The sequence below is a fragment of the Pelophylax lessonae genome (assembly GCF_965119305.1).
Source record: "Pelophylax lessonae genome assembly, chromosome: 5".
NCBI classification, from domain to species: Eukaryota; Metazoa; Chordata; class Amphibia; order Anura; family Ranidae; genus Pelophylax; species Pelophylax lessonae.
Genome location: NC_138772.1, coordinates 47,956,566 through 47,976,407, shown reverse-complemented (window position 1 = coordinate 47,976,407; position 19,842 = coordinate 47,956,566). Strand labels below are relative to the sequence as shown.

General features: G+C 43.5%; 1 protein-coding gene across 2 annotated transcripts in view; it reads left to right on the top strand.

Annotated features, from left to right (window-relative positions):
- Positions 1-19,842, top strand: part of DYNC1I1 (dynein cytoplasmic 1 intermediate chain 1) — a 684,705-nt gene that overhangs the window by 411,790 nt on the left and 253,073 nt on the right. For both annotated transcript variants that reach the window (XM_082258382.1, XM_082258383.1), the window contains 2 exons: positions 497-630; positions 2,068-2,212. In XM_082258382.1, the coding sequence (XP_082114508.1) occupies positions 497-630; positions 2,068-2,212 (279 nt within the window). The remainder of the gene's footprint in view (positions 1-496; positions 631-2,067; positions 2,213-19,842) is intronic.

Genomic DNA, 19,842 nt, shown 5'->3' with positions numbered 1-19,842 from the left:
TCTTCCTTTCTTCCAGCCTGCATGTCTTCACAGACACAGGGACAGGAAGTAGGAAATCTTGCAAGCAGGGCCATCTTTATTATCGATTGGACCCTGGGCAAATATTTTCTTGGGCCCTCCCAAATCCACTTATCAACTATTCTCAGGCAGTGCAGGCTCGGGGCATTACTTACTAAATGCAAATATACTGTGCACTCAGCCAGAGCTTGTAAATGAGCAGAAGCTCTGCTGACTTCCATCATCCAATCATGTGCAAGCAAAAATATTGTTTTTTTTTGCTTTTTTCCTTGGGTATTATTTGCAAAGTGAAGCTTTCCTCATTTACTAAGTCCTGGAACAACTGCACTTACAGGGTGCAACTGCACTTTCCAAAGTACAAAGTATTTTTGCCTTTAGTAAATCACTTTGACTAGCTCTTCCCTTGACTTAACCCCATAATAAGTAAAGAATGATTAAGAATTTCTCACCTTAATGATGGTTTTTGTGTTTATTCCAGGAAAGTATGGAACTCGTCTACAATAAATCCAAACCAGTGGCAGTTACTGGGATGGCATTTCCTACTGGAGATGTTAATAATTTTGTAGTCGGAAGTGAGGAGGGGACAGTGTACACAGCCTGCCGTCATGGAAGGTATACAGAGCCATTCAACATCAGTTTTAAATTGGAATTCTGTATTTTGCAAAATGTACGGTTCAGTGAAGGTGGATTGAATCAGTGGTGTTTGATGCCAAGAGATACATTTCTGTGCTGGACAGAGAGATTTTAGCGCTGGTAAGGAAAGTGTGGATTTGCAAAAGTTAGAGACCCTGTTGCCAGACCCTTTCATTTAACAACAATCTTCCCAAAGGTTTATAAGTGAATTGCAAGCATTTAATGTTTGTTTACTTGTAAAATTCTCTCTTGTGGTACATCCAAAAGGCCAGAGACAGCTGCTGGGTGCCGCCATCTTGTATGTGATGTCAGCAGATTAAGATCTGTCACTCAAGTGACACTCTATAGCAGAGGTCCCCAACCTCCCTGCCACCAAGAGCTGGCTGTGCAGAAGTCACCACCTTCTTGGACTGGGGGAGGGGGTTGCAGCCTGTCACTTCAAGGTGGTGTTGGGGGTGCAGCCTGTCACCTCATCGGGAGGAGGTGCAACCTGGGACTCACCAGTGCTCTATGAGATCCTGCTCCCATCCCGGCTCTCCTCCCTTCCTCCTTCTTCATTAAAAATGTATAGATAAGTGAAGATATAGTTGAAGGTAGAGTCGGGACAAGGGGTGGGCAGGAGGAGGAGGCTGCCCTGGGCACTGTGGTATTGTGAGGTACAGGGGCGCCACAAGGAGATTGGGGGGGGGGGGTTTGTGTTGAGAGGGGGAATCTGAGGGGCAACAGGAGAAATTGTTCTAGGAGGGGAAATTTGGGGAGGTGTGCTAGGAGTGGTGATTTGTGTTGAGAGGAGGGATGCGAAAGAGGATTTGTGCTAGGAAGGGGGTTTGTGCTAGAAAAGGTAATATGGTAGGGGAGGAGGGGAATTTGTGCTAGGAGGGGACATTTATTGTTTTATTTTTTTGGGAGGGGGTTGGTTGTAGTTGGGGCTGTTTGGGGGACATTTATTATGCTTGGAAGGGCAATTGGGGAGGGGGGGATTTATGCTAGTATGGAGGATTGGGGGAGGGTAGTTTGTGCTGGGAAGGGGAATACGGAGTGGGGGGAGGATTTGTGCTTGGAGGGGAACTTTGAGAGGTAAAGAATCTTTGCTAGGAAGAGGGATTCTTTATAGGGGGGGGGTGTGGAAATTGTGCTGGGAGTATATGCGGAATGAGAGGATTTGAGCTGGGGGGGTGGAAGGGGGAAAGATTTGTGCTTGGAGGGTAAATTTTAGCAGGGGGGTGAATTTTCTATTGGGAGGAGGGTGTAAGCATGCAGAGGGGAGGGGATTTTGTTGACATATAATGGCCATACATCTTGGGAGGGCGGGCAAATTTGGCATGTTCACCCTGGGTTCTAGATGACCTTGTCCTGGTACTGGTTGGGTAGTGTTATGTATGTGGAAGGTAATTGCCACCCTCTTTTTACCCACAGCAAAGCCGGGATCAGTGAGGTGTTCGAAGGTCATCAAGGGCCCATTACAGGAATCAATTGCCACAGCGCAGTGGGATCCATTGACTTTTCTCATCTGTTCCTGACATCATCCTTTGACTGGACAGTCAAACTCTGGACAACCAAGGTAATCACTGAAGTCCATACCAATTAAAACTCTTACAGCTATAGATAGTGGTAGTTGGTCACATTCAACTGGACTTGCTCTGCAACAATGAATATGTTTCATAGCTTATCCAGGCCACTTCTTTAGTTCTAGTTCTAATGAGTGTCAGGCAAATACCCCAACATTTAGATACACGCAAGCAGCACGGTCACCTTAATCAAATCACCGTGCAATGTGTCAGGGGATTGGATTGGGGTGACTGTGTTACCTGTGTAGGTATAAATGCTGGAGTATCTTCCTGATACTCTTTAGAACTAAAGAAGTGGCTAAATTGTGACTAACTACTACCAGCTTTACCATGACCTGGAAGAAGGAGGCACTTTACAAACAACAAATAATTTCCCAGCACACTTACCAGCTAGCCTGCAAAAAAACAAGTAAGATCTGTTCTAACAGTGTATATCAAAGACAGAGGATTTAGTTGCACACATTTTCAATTATCAATAATAAATAGGTGAGAGGAAGGAATTCCAAATGGGAACCTTCAGTATTTTGGACACTATTGTGTCAGGTACCACATCCCTTATGGAAATATATACCAAAAACCTATCTAGAAAAATCAAGACTTTAACGGTATCCAAAGCAAATAGAGTAAAATCTCAAAATTTGATTTGTACAAATTTAAAAACAAATTTAAAAACAATGTAATATCTAGAATAATCTTGAATAATACAAAACATGATCACATGATTATATATTGCTTTCCTCATCATCCGTGCCATATTTAGGTATTGGGTTGCTTGCTGTGACCTCAACCCAGTTCACGGGTAAATAGCACGCTTCATCAGAAAGATAATTACAGTCAAGCTCTGTGGTAGATATATAAATTGTTCACAAATAGCATAATTTAGACCAGGGATCCTCAAACTATGGCCCTCCAGCTGTTGTAGAACTACACATCCCATGAGGCATTGTAAATCTCTGACATTCACAGACATGACTAGGCATGATGGTAATTGTAGTTCCTGAACAACTGGAGGGCCATAGTTTGAAGACCCCTGATTTAGACAGTACAACCAACAACTGCACCTCCTAGAAGAAATGGACCACGCTTATCAAAAAAATCCAGTTTCTGCCCTTGGAATAGCCAGTGGTTCAAAATAGATGTTTCACTTTCAGTTATATTTGCTCAAAATTGGCCAGTTCATGTGTAAGACTAATCCATATCAAATCTACATCCACATGGGAAAAAAAAAAGCTCATATGGACGCTGTGTTTAATTGCCTTTGTGGATGTAGATTTGATATGGACTAGTCTTACACATGAACTGGCCAATTTTGCCTTTGATAACGCCCATAGTAGGCGGGCGAAACGCGTCAACGTACTTCCGGGCAGAGGATCATCACATGACGTCACTTCCTGAAACCACCGTGGAACGCACGCCGGCAGCGTACGCAGAAGTGGATTGTTTCGTTGTGATTTACTGCACACTAATGCTATTAAATGCTACACTCTTGTGAGTAGTTTTAATATATTTTATTTAAATAAAACAACCTACGGGCTTCACTATGTCTGGCTCCTTCCCTTTTATGAACATCTGATTAAGGGGAGAGCTTAGAGGAAGCTGGATCAGAGGTGTTTGGAGGCTGTACTAGACCCATCCATCCAGTGAATATTGCTGCAGTTCGAGGCTTGTTTATAGTCTAGGTCTGGTGAGTGCATCCCCATAAGGGTTTCTTTGAGAGCACCTATGTGGAATACTTCAAGCACTTTTCTCAGCACTTTAGTTCTACTTCAAGTGGACTATTTACTTTGGACTGCACTTTATTCAGCACTTTTTGCACTATTTGCATTATTTGCACTATGAATATTTTATGAACGCACTTTAATCCATTTGATGCACTTTATTGATAATTAATTTTTGTATGTATTGATTATATATAAGCACTGGTTCACTTTACTTTTCACTATTTATTACATGGCTGTTAGCGCTGCTTTATGATTGTTTTTTAGTTTTTCTTGGTTTTTACCTAAGTGAGCAGCAGCTTCAGGAAATATTTATTATATTCTCACTTTAGCGCGGGTTTTAACACTTATAAATATACATATCTACCACAGAGCTTGACTTTAAATATCTTTCTGATGAAGCGTGCTATTAACCCATTAAACCTATTGAAGTCACAGCAAGAAACCTATCACCTAAATATGGCACGGATGATGAGGAAAGCAATATATGATATATAATATGTGCATGTGATCATGTTTTGTATTATTCCAGATTTTTAAGAAATATTACATTGTTTTTACATTTACCCCGTTCACACTGGGGCGACCTGTCAGGCGACCTGGTCACCTGACAGGTCGCCGTAGGTCGCCTGCCATAGAGAAGCTGTGGACCCGTTCTAATAGGAGCGACACAAGTCGCTCCAACTTAGAAAAAGGGTCCGGAGCTTCTTTGGGGCGACCTGGAGCGACCTGCATTGACTTCAATGTTATGAAGTCCGTGCCGTCCGCTCCGAGGTCGCGGTGCGAGCTGCGCACCGCGACCTGTGAGGTCGCCCCGGCAAGTCGGATTGCCCCAGTGTGAATGAATGAATGAATTCTCAGATGAATAACATTTTGAGATTACATTTGCAAATAAATGTGAAAGCCTCAGTGCCTCATCGAGGCTCCTTTGTGGTCCTATCTCTATAGTTTCCAGTGTATCTGGAAGAATGAGAATCTTCACAGATAACACTTGACTCATCATAAACAATATGGAGTGGTGGTAGTTACAACACACGGTCCAATTTTAATCTTCACCAGAGATATTCCTGGAATTTTGATTGCTATGGGCATCACACACAGAGGTCTAACTTTTTTATCCTATGTAATTGCCTGTATGTAACCCTTCTTTATATTGAATTCTCATCATCCCTTATTTGCCAGCTAATATTTAACATAAGATTTACAATGCAAGTGTTGCCAATATAACTTCCACTAAAGGAGGTTTTTCTTTTTTTTCTGTCAAGCTGAATTGTACCAAACTAAGATTTCTGCACTCCTTGATAATATGTAACATGTGTTGGAGGAGTTGGAATTTTATTATTAATCAGGATTCCTACAAATGCTGCTCTATGAAAGTCCAGGAGTTGTATTAATATGCTGTGCGTAATACAGATAATATTTCACACTTAATGCAATGTGATATCATTGACTGAGATCTCTCTGAAGGAGCATCTGAATGAGCCAAGATTTTGTTACTGATGAATATAGGAATGCTTGTAGAATAAACCTTGACTTAAACTGTACCTTTTCAGAAACTTCACAAGTTTGCCCTAATATCTTCCTGACATGTCATGATATAGAGCAGCCATTCTCAACCTTTTTAATCCAGGGGATACCCTTGAAATAATTGTCAGGTCTCAGGGAACCCCAGCTGAAATTAAGGCATTAGAGGTTAGTGGGAAGAATGCCTTTTACATTGGTGGTGAGTGTAGCAAAGACCCTCCTTTAAAGCGGAATTCCGGGCACAGAAACATTTTTTCAATGAACATACCCCCGGGACAGTCAGGGCTAGTACATTCCACAATGGCTAGCCTCTGATCTGTCCCGGTTCGCACTTACCTGCAAGAAGAAATACTCACTTATAAAATTTCTTCTACAGCGTTGCCATCTCTGTTGTGGGCAGCTGAAGCCAGCGCGATCCTCTTCTGCGTCCTCTTCCGCATCTTCTTCCCCCAGAATGCGCCTTCACCGGCCCCTCTCGTCACTTCCGGTGCGGCGCCGCATGCCCAGAAGCTGTTTAGCAGGGAATGTGGCGTCGCACCGGAAGCGATGAGCGGGGCCGATGCCGTCGCATTGATTCCTGGGAGCGATGACGTTCAGCTCCCAGGAATCATTGCAAACCGGAAGTGACGGCGCGGGCTGCGGCCACAGAGGGAGGAAGTGAAAAAAGGTGAGTATTTCTTTTTACAATTACGAGGTAAGTAAAAAAAAAAAAAATAAATAATCCTAACTATCCAATTCCTTTTCAGGTGAAGCAAAGCAAGCGGATGGGCACAAAATCGATCAGGTCGATTTTGTGCCCGGAACTCCGCTTTAAGTGATGGTCAGAATGTCACCCTTACAGACAGCTAATAAATATTATTGGTGTCAAGCCGCTGGCTCTTCCAAGTGGCACTGAACTTGAAACTATGTAGACACAAACAGATCGATGGTCAGTGAATCACAGCTCAAGGAAACCCTAAGCAACCTCTGGAGGAACCTTCCACAGAACCCTGGCTGAGAATGGCTGATACAGAGCAACAGTAGTATTTCAAAGAGTTGTATCTTTAGCCCCTTGACACTGATGTAATACAATTATGCGGTCACACTGCACTGGGCTTTTTGCCCGGGGGCTGCATGTCTGTGTATTTCCCTCTTTTCTGGGAGCGTGCCACACAACGCAGTCCCAGCACCGAGACCGGGTTCTTACTGAGAGCCCCGGATCCCGTATTAACGATGCCTGATTTCAGGTCACCTGATCACTGTGGTAGCCTCTGATTGGCTACCACAGAGATCAGTCACTGTGAATGGAGAGGAAAGATACATTGTTCCTCCTTGCAGAGAGGGAAAAACAAGTGTGTGTAAAAATATATAAATATATTTAAAAAAAATAAAAGAAAAAATACTTAATAATATAATACACGATTTATATAGCGCCAACAGTTTGCACAGCGCTTAACAAAATGAAGGCAGACATTGCAGTTACAATACAATTTGGTAGAAAAGGAATCAGAGGGCCCTGCTCATTGGAGCTTACAATCTAAGAGGGAGGGTCAGTTGATACAAAAGGTAATAGCTGTGGGGGATGAGCTGATGAAGGAAGTGAAACAGTGTATTGGTTAGAAGCTGGATAGACTTCTTTAAAGAGAAGGATTTTTAGGGATCGTCTAAAGATGGATTATCATGCCTGAGGGTAGATTACTCACATTTCAAACCCTAAAAACTACATTTAGTCTCTCGTCCTCAATGCTGTTCCGTTACCTGCAGTTCAGGCATGCGGCCCAGTCACAATTTCTGACCGAAATAAAAATGGCCTCTAATGTGGTGGAGCGCTTCCTTGTCACCAAGAATGCTGATCGAATCCTGTCTTCAATATACCTTAGAATAGCAGGCAGGGATGCGGGCCAGGGCACTCGACTTTACTCTATCTGGAACAGTGATATCCCGACACTAGATGTTGAGGACTGGGAGGAGGGCCTTCAGTGGTATGTATCTAGGATGATATCGGCAAAGGACATATTTATTCAGTTAAAATTTCTCCATAGGGCATATTATACTCTGCAGAGGGTTGCCAGGATATACCCTACTCAATCTGCTGGATGTCCGCAGGCTTTATAAATATGGTACGGTCTTGTCCTTATATACAAGAATACTGGCAAGCAGTGGTGGTGGAGATACAGGGCATGGGAGTTCTCTCTATGGCTGTGGAGCCAAGAGTGCTTCTGCTGGGAGTTTGTGATACAATCTCCCCTAAAACACATATGCAACTTTTTGTGTTCTATCTTCTGTTGTATGCAAGGCAAGTGATCTTGATTAAATGGAAATTGGCCGACCCCCCAGGGTGTCACATTGAAGAGCCTTGGTAGACTCAGTCTTGCCCTTGTAAAAACTTACATATATAGCCGTGGATGTCCCCAGAAATGTATTAAGGTTTGGGGCCCTTGGTTGGGAACCCAAGTTGTTGGGTAATTGTTGTCTCTTCATGTTGTCTGCGCCTGGACATAATGTGAGTTGGTGAAAATGTGCTCTGGTCCGGTTCTAGGCTCTGCCCCCCCCCCCCGCCTACCTTCTCTCTCCCCCCCATCCCTTCTCCCCCCTCCATTCCCCCCTCCATTTCCCCCTCCTTCCCTCTTAACCCCCCCCCCCATCCTATGCTCCATGGTTCTCCGGGTTATGCCTACACGTCTACTGTGACATGTATGATCTTGATGGTAGAATACAGTACATATTCTTTCCGGATCTACTTTGCACTGACTGATGGTACTGTGATCTGACTGATGATATTCCTGCTGTGCCCTAAACTGTGATCTGTGTCTCCTTGAGTTATATTGTGTAATGTGAAAAGGAAAACTAATAAGACCAGCGCTACGGAAAAAAATATTCTGCTAGAAAAACTGCTAAAAAAATGGAGGTGTAAGCTGCCACCAACTTACCCCTAGGAATCTGGGGTACGGTATCAAATTGTTAGTGTGGAATGTTGGTTTGTGGCACTACCTGATGGGTGGGAATATGTAAAGAATGTAAATAAAGATATGTGGCAAATATATAACTATTGCTTATGTGGTAGTGTTTTCCGTAAAGTGCTGTTGTGCATAAATTGATGTATGCCAACTAAAAAAAAAGATTGGGGTAGAGAGTTCCAAAGGATGGGAAAAGCTCTGGAGAAATCCAGGAGGCAAGCATGGGAGGAGGTGACAAGACAAATAAAGAGCAGGAGGTTCTGGGAGGACCGAAGAGCGGCTTGGTTGATATTTTGAGATCAGGTTTGTCATGTAGCTGGGGGCTGAGTTGGGGATGGCGTTGTAAACTACAAGGTTTAATCTAGGTCAGTGCCAAGGTTAGTATTTTATTTTAAATGGTCGAAAAAGACACTTACAAACCAAGTACTTATCGTAAGTGCAATGTGGAGCGCTCAATGGCCTTCGTCACGCCTGACGTCACCCGCGGCTATCTTCCGATTGCTGTTTGTACACATTGAGCGCTCCACGTTGCACTTACGATAAGTGCTTGGTTTGTAAGTGTCTTTTTCTATCATTTTAATTAAAACCATCAGCAGAGAGCACGATATGTCTTGCTTTAATTTATATGCTGTAAATATCGCTGAGGACCCGGCACTCCAGCTTGACACTGGTCGTGTGTGGATTTCTGACCCCCACAGGGGAATGCTTATTATGACCAGCCTGTTCATTCAGGGGTCATATTTTTGAGGTGAGTGGCCATAATCGTATCCGGTGGAGGGATTACACGATTTTGGCACTTGGATGCTACCTATTACACCAATCCTGATGCACCCTATGGGCTTCTTTCCTCTTTTGGATGCATCTTTCCTGTTTAAGACTTTTATTGACTGTTTTATTGGGCTGCATTTTGTGATTTTTTTTTTATTAACATATGTGGTATCGCTGTGATAGTCTGTAGCAGGAGACTTTATTTTGGGTTTTTCTTTGGTGGTAGGTTCAGTGCTGTATTTTGGCCTAGGCCAACAAAGTCCAGGCCTAGGGCGGCACTTTGCAGGGGGGCAGCAAAGAAGCCACCCCCCCTCCACCTGAGACTCTATTGGCCACTGGTTTCTAGAGCCGCCTCTCTCATTCCCACCTCTTTCTCACCCCCTCTCTCTCACACCCCTCCTCACTCTCTCTCACCCCCCCATCTCTCACCCCCTCGCTCTCTCTCACCCCTCTCTCTCACCCCCTCTCTCAACCCTCCCCCTCTCTCTCTCTCAACCCTCCTCTCTCTCACCCCCTCTCTCTCTCTCTCTCGCACCCCTCTCTCTCTTATCACCTCTCTCTCTCATCTCTCTCATCCCTCTCTCTCTCTCACCCCCCTCTCTCTCTCTCATCATCTCTCTCACCCCCCTCTCTCTCTCATCCCCCCCTCTCTCTCATCTCTCTCACCCCCCCTCTCTCTCATCTCTCTCATCCCCCCTCTCTCTCACCCCCCTCTCTAAACCCTCCCCCTCTCTCTCTCTCACCCCCCCTCTCTCTCGCACCCCCCTCTCTCTTATCCTCTCTCTCTCTCTCTCTCCTCTCTCTCATCCCCCTCTCTCTCTCACCCCTCTCTCTCTCTCTCTCTCTCTCTCTCTCTCTCTTTCTCATCATCTCTCTCACCCCCCTCTCTCTCTCTCTCATCCCCCCTCTCTCTCATCTCTCTCACCCCTCCTCTCTCTCATCTCTCTCATCCCCCCCTTTCTCTCTCTCATCCCCACTTTCTCCCTCTCACCCCCTCTCTCTCTCATCCCCCCCTCTCTCTCATCTCCCCACACCCGCCCCCTCCTCTCTCCCTCATCCACCCCCCTCTCTCTCTACCTCACCCACCCCCCTCTCGTGAGATCTCAGGGGTTCATGCTGGCACTTGTAGTCCTTCAATTTGGAGGGAGTCACATCCGTTAAAAAAGGAGTGGGGCAAATTTACATAGGAGGGGGCGCCCAATTTTAGTCTTGCCTAGGGCAGCACAAAACTAAAATACACCACTGGGTAGGTTATGGTAGTCACTCAAAATATACAGTTAAATTAAAACAAAATAAAAAAAAAATTTTTTTTTACTATTTTTGGGCCACTTTTCCTTTGATAATATAGATATCTCCTGATTTTTTAGCAATTTACCACCAAATGAAAGCCCAACTTGTCCTGAAAAAACGTATAATCCTTTTGGATGTACAAAGTAGTTGGGATGATATATACGGTTTTAGGAACACAAAGTTGCAAAATTGTGCTTAGGAATTAAGATTTGTTTTACCCTTCGGCCCCTTTCACACAGGCGGAACGTTCAGATCTGCCTATCAGTTTTTTTTGGCGGATCTGAACGGTCCCCCCATGCATCTCTATGGGGCATCGGATGTCAGCGGAGACATGTCCGCTGACATCCGATCCGTCAAATCTGGATGGATGGAAACCCTATTTTCCATCTGTCCAGCGGATCGGATGGGATCGGATGAGAATGGACAGACGGTCGGTTCCCATCTGATTCCTCCATAGAGATGGACGGGGACCTGACAGTTGTGTCTCCGCACACAGCTATTCTGTGTCCTGTAGTGACATAAGGGTCAGCAGGAGGAAGCAAAGTGGCCAGCAGGGGACACACTGTTCGACACACCTGGAAGTGTCAGATAGTATTGGTGCCTAGAGTTCAAGAAAGCAAATTTTCAACATACTGGGTGCCAGACAGGTACAAGTAAAAGTTTTTTTTTTTTCAAAGGGTTTTGCTACAGCAGTTTTATGCCCCCTGACAGCTTCACTGTAAGGGCCCCTTCAGACCTTTGCATTGTGGTAATACAGGACAATCAACAGCAATGCACTGCAGTTCACGTGAAATGTTGCAACGCCATTCATTTAGGACAGCGCCCCAAGTCTCAAGTACAGCAACTACCAGCACTGCAGCACACCACAATGTACATGCAACATGGTATGGTGCGCTGCAGGAAAAAATGCTGCAGGAGTTGTTATTGTTTCCGTTGCCACGCATTGTCGGCTCATTCCAAATAAACACGCCATAAAGAACCCAAAGGTCAGACGTGGCCCCTAACCATTGCAGAACCCTTTTCTGACATCCTCCTACCAAACTTATATAAGCAATCTATTTTTCCATTGAGTGCACATCTACTATAATTTAATCTGTGCAAACATATCATTCAGAAATGCAATCATTTTCTTAATTGTATTAAGCCTATTAAAACAAGTCCTCCATTAATTGTAGATTAAATTAAAGTTTCAGGATATACAAGGCACATTGTAGTCATTAAGCACTTTATTCTGAGCTGCCGAAGAAACCCAACATATTTCACTTTTCAAAGACGAAGCTAAGAAGCATTTACATTCCGCACTTCTCTAGAAAAGAAAATTGCAGTACAGCTTGACTGCCTGCAATGCGATTTGTAAGAAAACACAAAGCAAAACAGGGAGACAAAATAACGGATCTGTATGTGGTGCTAACATGTAAAGCAATCATTGTATATTTTTTTTTCCCTTTTTTGTATTTTTATGTAATTTTGATCTACAGTCTTTCTTGCGCTGTATGAACTTTAGTACACCAAGTACAAAATGGATTATTAATTAAAGCGATTGCTGCTAAAATAAAACTGTTAAATAAAGTACGCCCTGCAATGAAGACATTGAATATTCCCTGTTCTACTTACTAGCAATCTCTGCTGTAGTGAAGAGAAACTGGCGGCTGACGATTCTACCAAATATAATAATTCTGGGAGTGTCGAACATCTGGTTCCCCAACTTTGAGAGTGCCATGAGATTCATCAAGATTCAGACTTTTTATTGGCTCAGTGCAATGTAAACAACAGGGATTTGTAACATGTTCAGCTTTCAGCGCTGTTATACTTTGAATGACAATTGCACGGTCATACAACACTATACCCATATGAATTTGTATAATTTTTTTTAAACAGATAGAGCTTTCTTTTGGTGGTATTTAACCACCACATGGTTTTTTATTTGTTTATTTATTTATTTATTTGCTAAAAAAAAAAAAAAAAACGAAAGAAAAAAAGGTTTTTCTTAGTTTCTGTTAATGGTAGAAAATGTTGTAATTAAGTATTTTTTTCTCCTTCACTGATGTGTGTTTAAGAGGCTGCACTGATGGGCACTGATGAGACAGCACTGATGAGGTGAGACTAATGAGAAGGCATTAATATGCAGCACTGATGGGCACTCATAGGTGGCACTGATATGCAGCACTGATGAGCACTGATAGGCACAGGTAGGTGGCACTGACAGGCACTGATAGGTGGCACTTATGGGCACTGATAGGCAGCACAGATAGGCGGCACTGATGGGCACTGATTGGCGGCAATGATGAGCAGGCACTGAAAGGCAGCACTGATTGGCATCACTGCTGGACACTGATTAGCACCACTGCTGGGCACTGATTGGCATCACTGAGGGCACTGACTGGAATCACTGCTGGGCACTGCTGCGAACTATGGTCTCCCCTTTAAAATATATATGCTGCAAAAAATAAAGGAGAAGTTTAACCAAAGCTTTTTTGTCCCTACTTTTCCTATGGATCACACAAGAGTGAAGTTAGTTCTTCACTCCTGCGACCTTTTTTTTTTCTTGTATCACTCAGTCGGTTCAGGCACTGGATCAATCCCGACTTTACAGTCAGGAACCACCCAGATGTCCGGACCGGCAGCTGACTCTCCCACTCCCTCTAGAGCCCAGTGTTCCAGTGAACACTGGAGGAGCAGAGCAGATGGCAGTGTCTGACAGTCACCAGCTATCTGTTAAGATCAGAGTGGAAAAGTGAGCGATCAGGGGTGCTTGCTTGCTCAGTTCTCAGTGCAGAGACGTTGGGGACCGATGCAGCATTGTATCAATGCTGCATCTATCTAAGTGAGTATAAATGTTTATTTTTTCATAAACCAGAATTTCTCTTTTAATTATAAGTGCAATTGTACTTACAGTTTTTATCCTAGTTTCTTTGCAAAGTCCCACAGGTACCTGCTGATCATGCTGGTGAAGTCCACCTAGTGAAGTTTCCTGTGATGGTGTGACAACAATGCTGCACTGCTCCTGAATTTAGGTAATTGTTGCCACTGTCATGTAGGCAGTGCCTGCTTTCACTGCAGTGGGATGAGAAGATATTGCAGTGAATGTATCACTTCTGATTCACAAGTTTGTAGATTGTCAATCAGCACCTGGCTGCACCTAGTCCTGCCCACTGCTTTCTGGATTGACAGCACTGCCCCTGTTGCTCTGTTGAAACCCTCCCACTATGAGCTGCAGTGACTGGGACAGGGAGCGCGTGAGACACAAATGAGGAAGGATTTGGCTCCGTCAGGGAGGGTAAAGGAAGTTTTTGGTTTACTTAATGAAGTTGGATCTCATAGTAACTGGATCTAGGATTTGGGTAAACTGTAATGCATGCAGGAGCCTTTAGATGTACTTTAACCTTCCTAGGGTTATTCCCGAGTGTGACTCGGGGTAAGATTTTAGAGCCAAAAGCGGTAACCCCGAGTCCCACTCGGGGTAGCGCTAGGAAGATCGCTGGATGCTGGAAGAGGTTTTACTTACCTTTTCTCCAGGATCCGGCGATGTATCCCAGCGGTGTGCGGCAGCGGAGCTTCCTCCCGATCGTCTGCGAGCCCCGGCTTCCCTCTCCGGCGACGTGACGTCCGCCGGGGGGTGGAACCGGCGGCAAATTCGAATGTAAAACACACCAAACACACTGATACCGTTCAAAATAAAAAAAAATCACATTACATTGCCCCCCCAGTGCCCTTTCCTGCAGTTTTACTGTACTTTTTATGTAAATATATGTATATATATATATATATATATATATATATACATATATATATATATATATACACAGTTGGTTTGGGCTGCTCATTCACAAGAATTACATGCAAAATAATGGTACCGCTTTCAGCACCTAAAATCCAAAAGAATCATACCACCAGGGAGGTTAAGATGCAATGGACTTTACATGAGGGTTACGGAATCTTCTTTTAGCTATTTTGGCGACACAGAGTGATGAAAAATATCTACAATGGCTACAGAAACAGCATTAAAAACTTGACAGAGGTTTCAACACCTCCCTATTCTGTCCAAAAGGGGAAAACAAAAGGTTTCACCTGCAGTTGTGCCATATTACAGTACTATAGCTGATGTCCACTGCTGTGACCCGTGTAGAGATCCTACACAAATATGGAACATACTTGATACCTGTACCTGCACATTAGTAGGCATGCTCCCTACCATCATGTGACAGAGCTCAGGCCTGGAGATTGGCCACCCAGGTATTGTTGAAGGATAGGGGTGCATTTGTGCCTCACACCTGGAGATACCATAAGGGGGAGGAGATCAGAGTAGTAGGCAACAGGGCCTGGAACACTGCAAAGGGATTTTATTTTAAGGTTTGCTGTATTTGGCTAACACACCAATTTTGAGCAGCCTGGCCACTTAAAAATTGAAAATAGTCTATTTCGGGAGCTTATACCTCCTATTTACTTTAAACAAACCAGCTGCTTTGCCCACACTAGGCAAAGTAAAAGGTTCACTTTCCAGTAGGGATCATAGGGCCGCTAATACTTATCTTTTCCTTCTTCCCCCATCACCCCAATTCATTGACAGACTGCCCAGGAGGTATTTCCAGATGTGGGAGAACACACATTACTCCTCTGCCTTCCCAGAACATAACATTTGTTGACTGAGTGACCAATCACTGTCATGGTATGATCACTGTCATGTGGGGAAGCATGCACATTCCCGCATAAATTTCCATTTGCTCAGAAAGTCAAAACTTGTACAAGAATCCTGGGGTGGTCTTTTGAGGGATCAGGCTGGTGGGAGAGCTCAGGAAAGGCAGCTGCTTATGTTTCCTTTTCTTATGTCAACCCATTACTTTGCTTAGTATGGATAACATAAAAATAGTTGTTTAAAGCCCTATTGAACCCTTTGTACTATCTACTGTATTGCAGTTAGGCTACCGTACTTATACAGTAATAAATAGGATGCTTTTTTTTGTTCCTCAATGCTGCAGCAAGTGTTAAAATCCTCCTGCACCCCTGGAACATTGCTCTGCCCCCTGCACTCTGCTCCAATCAACAATATTTATTACTGTATATGATGCGTGACTGCATTACAGTAATACATACAGGGGGTTTATTGGACTTAACCACTTGCCGACCACCGCACGACTATTTATGTCGGCAGTCAGCCCCTCACAGGCAAAGCGACGTAGGGCTACGCCGCTAGCCTGTAAGGGTTTTGGGAGCGAGCGCGCGCCGCCAGAGGAGCGCTCCCGCTCGGTCACGGACCCCCCGATGTCCGCCGGTCACTCGCGATCGTCCGTGACAGTGGGAGAAAGGCAGGCAGCTAATGTAAACAAAGCCGCCTGTCAGTTCTCCCTGTGTAAGAATGATGATCAAACGGTTCTACTATGTAGGACCGTTGATCACTGTTCTTACACATCAAGCCACAGCCAATCACAGTTAGAAGCACGCCCCTAGGACACACTTAACCCCTCCCTCTCCAATACAGTTAACTCCTTCACTGCCAGTGTCATTTTTACAGTAACAGTGCATATATATAGCACTGATTACTGTAGTAATGTCACTGGTACCCCCAAAAGTGTCAAAAATGTCAGTCAAGGGTGCGTTCTGTCTGCCCCAATGTCGCAGTCCCGCAAAAAAAATCGCAGATCGCCGCCATTACGCGTAAAAAAAAAAAAAAAAATGACAATCTTTCCCTTTGTTAGTAAACGCAATAACTTTTGCGCAAACCAATCAAAATACGCTTTTTGCGATTTTCTTTTTTTTTACCAAACATGGTAAAAAAAAAAATTGGCCTAAAATGTTAAAAAAAATTGATTTTTACATTTTTTTTGGGGAATTTCATATAAAAAAATGTTAAAAATATTTTTATTTTTGCAAAATTGACGCTCTTTTTTTGTTTATAGCTCATGATCAAAAATATCGCACAGGTGATCAAATACCACCAAAAGAAAGCTCTGTTTGTGGGGAAAAAAGGACGCCAAATTTGTTTAGGTACAGCGTCGCATGACCGCGCAATTGTCCATTAAAGTCACGCAGTGCCGAATCGCAAAATAGGCCCTGGTCAGGAAGGGGGTAAAATCTTCCGGGGCTTAAGTGGTTAACCTTTTTTTTTTTTTTTTACATCTCAGTTCTTCTAATCTCCTGCAGCTACATGCACTACAGTGAGTGATACATCTTCATCAGAAGCCTCTGTCAAATTGAAAACTAGGATTTTTTTGATTTTTTTTTTTTTTTTTAATTTTAGTGAAATTAAGTTTTCATTTCCCTAAAATTGTGTTAAAAACCATGAGATTTATGAGAAAATGTTCAATGTTTGCGAAACACAATGGAGTCAAGAAGGTCATATAAATTTCTTGTGCATTAAGTTAAAGGCTGCCTTTACCGGTCCTGGGAAATGTGGGGCCTCATGGTTCATTGGGCTTTGAATGGTACCTGAAGATTATGGAAACTCCATTTAAAGTGGCTTTAGAACCTAAACATTTTTTAAAGGAGAAGTACAGCCAAAGCTCGTTTGGATCACAGGAGTGCAGTTTGTTTAGCACTCATGTGACCCATTTTCAGCACAAAGCGGGCTGAAGTCCGCTGTCTGCTGACATCTCAGACCTGGTCCAGGCTTGGGCAAGATCGCGACCATGAAGTCGGGATCCGCTCACATGCCTGGACTGGCTCAGCGGCGGTGTTCGATCGTTCGGTTCCCAATGTAAAGGGGACGGACGGACCGATGCTGCATCCACCTTGGTAAGTATAAATGTGCAATAACCCTGATTCCCATACTTCTGTTTTAAGGTAAAAAATATTTAGGTAACAGTATCGCCCCTTCACCTCTACTTATACTTACCTGAGCCCTTATTCCATTCAGTAGTGGCTTTGTCTTCTCTCTTCCCTCTCACAGGTTTTGCTGAGGCAGCAGGAGCCATTGGCTCCTGCTGCTGTCAGTAAGATTCTTTGATGAGGGGGCGGGGGCATGCTGTCTGTGTCTCTGTGTCTATGCCAGAGGCAGTGCAGCTCTGGATTAGGCCTGCAGGTGTGCCACCATAGGAAGTGTCTTCCTATGGTAGCAAACTGAGAAGAGGAGGAGCCAGGAGTGCTGATGGGGGACCCGAAAAGAGGCTGAGTGGGGCCACTGTGCAAAGGAATTTGTAAATATCCAGGTTTGTTATTTTGGTTTTGCCTTTACAATCAGTTTACCTACTCTTGTGCCAAATTGGCCCCTCATTAGCCTCATTATTGTGAATTTCACATGATGATACACAAATAACGATTAAGTGCAATAAAATGGAAATTTGAATTTGGCGGTTTCATTAATTTTTAATAGTGCCCAATGTTGTAGCATACTGTGGCTCTATAGTGTGCTGCCTTTAAAAGGGTCATATCTAGTTTTTGGGCCCTTTTTTTAGAGACGACTCCACTCCAGACCAGCCAACAGATATCCAGACCAGCCTTCCATTACACAATAGATGCTTCGTTATCACAAGAGCTGCGTCTTTGACATACCTTTGTTGCAGTAATAGGGAAAGGGTTATTACAGCTACCAGCGACTCCAAATACCGTTACTTGTTTTGGCACCTTTAACCACTTAAGCCCCGGAAGATTTTACCCCCTTCCTGACCAGGGCCTATTTTGCGATTCGGCACTGCGTGACTTTAATGGACAATTGCGCGGTCGTGCAATGCTGTACCTAAACGAAATTGACGTCCTTTTTTTCCCACAAACAGAGCTTTCTTTTGGTGGTATTTGATCACCTGTGCGATTTTTTGATCATGCGCTATAAACAAAAAAAGAGTGTAAATTTTGCAAAAATAACAATATTTTTCACATTTTTTTATATGAAATTCCCCCAAAAAAATGTAAAAATCAAAATTTTTTAACATTTTCGGCCAATTTGTTTTATGCTACCTATGTTTGGTAAAAAAAATCACAAAAAGCGTATTTTGATTGGTTTGCGCAAAAGTTATCGTGTTTACGAACAAAGGGAAAGATTTTTATCATTTTTGTTGTTTTTTTTTAACGAGTAATGGCGGCGATCTCAGATTTTCTTTGCGGTACTGCGACATTGCGGCGGACAGATCGGACCCTTGACTGACATTTTTGACACTTTTGGGGGTACCAGTGACATTACTGCAGTAATCAGTGCTATACATATGCACTGTTACCGTAAAAATGACACTGGCAGTGAAGGGGTTAACTGTATTGGAGACGGAGGGGTTAAGTGTGTCCTAGGGGCGTGCTTCTAACTGTGATTGGCTGTGGCTACTAGTGTAAGAACAGAGATCAACGGTCCTACATAGTAGAACCGTCTGATCTCCATTCTTACACAGGGAAGAATGACAGGCGGCTTTGTTTACATCAGCCGCCTGCCTTTCTTCCGGTGTCACGGTGGATCGCGAGTGCCCACACGCGCGGGGGGGGGGGGTCCGTGACCGCGCGGGAGCGGGAGCGCGCCTTCGGCGGCGCGCGCTCGCTCCCTAGAAGCCTCACAGGCTAGCGACGTAGACCTACGTCGCTTTTCCTGTGAGGGGCTGACCGCCGCAGTAAATGGTCGTGCGGCGGTCGGCAAGTGGTTAAGCATGCTATGCATGGCAAGAGCTGAGTGGAAAATTGTAGGCCAAATGGTGACTGGATCCTATCACATGCAGTCACCGTTCAGGTATTCTTATAGCTGCAAGTGCTGACTGTCAGAATAGAATAGGTAACGGGAGATTCCTTCATCCATACTGTTTATTGTGGATTGAGGAATAAAAAAGGTGTACTTTTAATAAACAGAGAAAAGCCGTGATCCTGAGGATCACGACTGATCTCTGATGAGTTACCGTTTAGTTTGCTGAGATGAGGAGCAGAGAACATGTTCTTCTCTTCTCATCACAGTACATGACCGTTTCTGTCACAAACGGCCAGTTTAGAAAAGTGAGATCTGAAGATCACACAGCCGTTATTCTGAAATATCTCCATTCCAGATTCCCCAGCTCAGAGGTGGAGAATCAGGGGGAGAAGCTGTGTGATCAGAGGAAGAAGACTTCTTTCTTCCGATATATCAGCACCAGTGGGTTCAAAATTAAAAAATAAAAAAAAATATATATATGTATATATGGTATGTATGTATGGGTGTATATATATATATATATATATATATATATATATATATACATATACTATATATATATATATATATATATATATATATATATATATATATACGGTATGTACTGGTGTATATATATATATATATATATATATACTGTATGTACTGGTGTATATATATATAATGTATGTACATATGTATATACACTGTATGTATATATGTATGTATACTGTATATGTGTGTGTGTGTATAGATCGATAGATATTCAGTAAGTTTTCATGTGTCAGAACATGTCATTACGAGTGCTTTTAAACTTT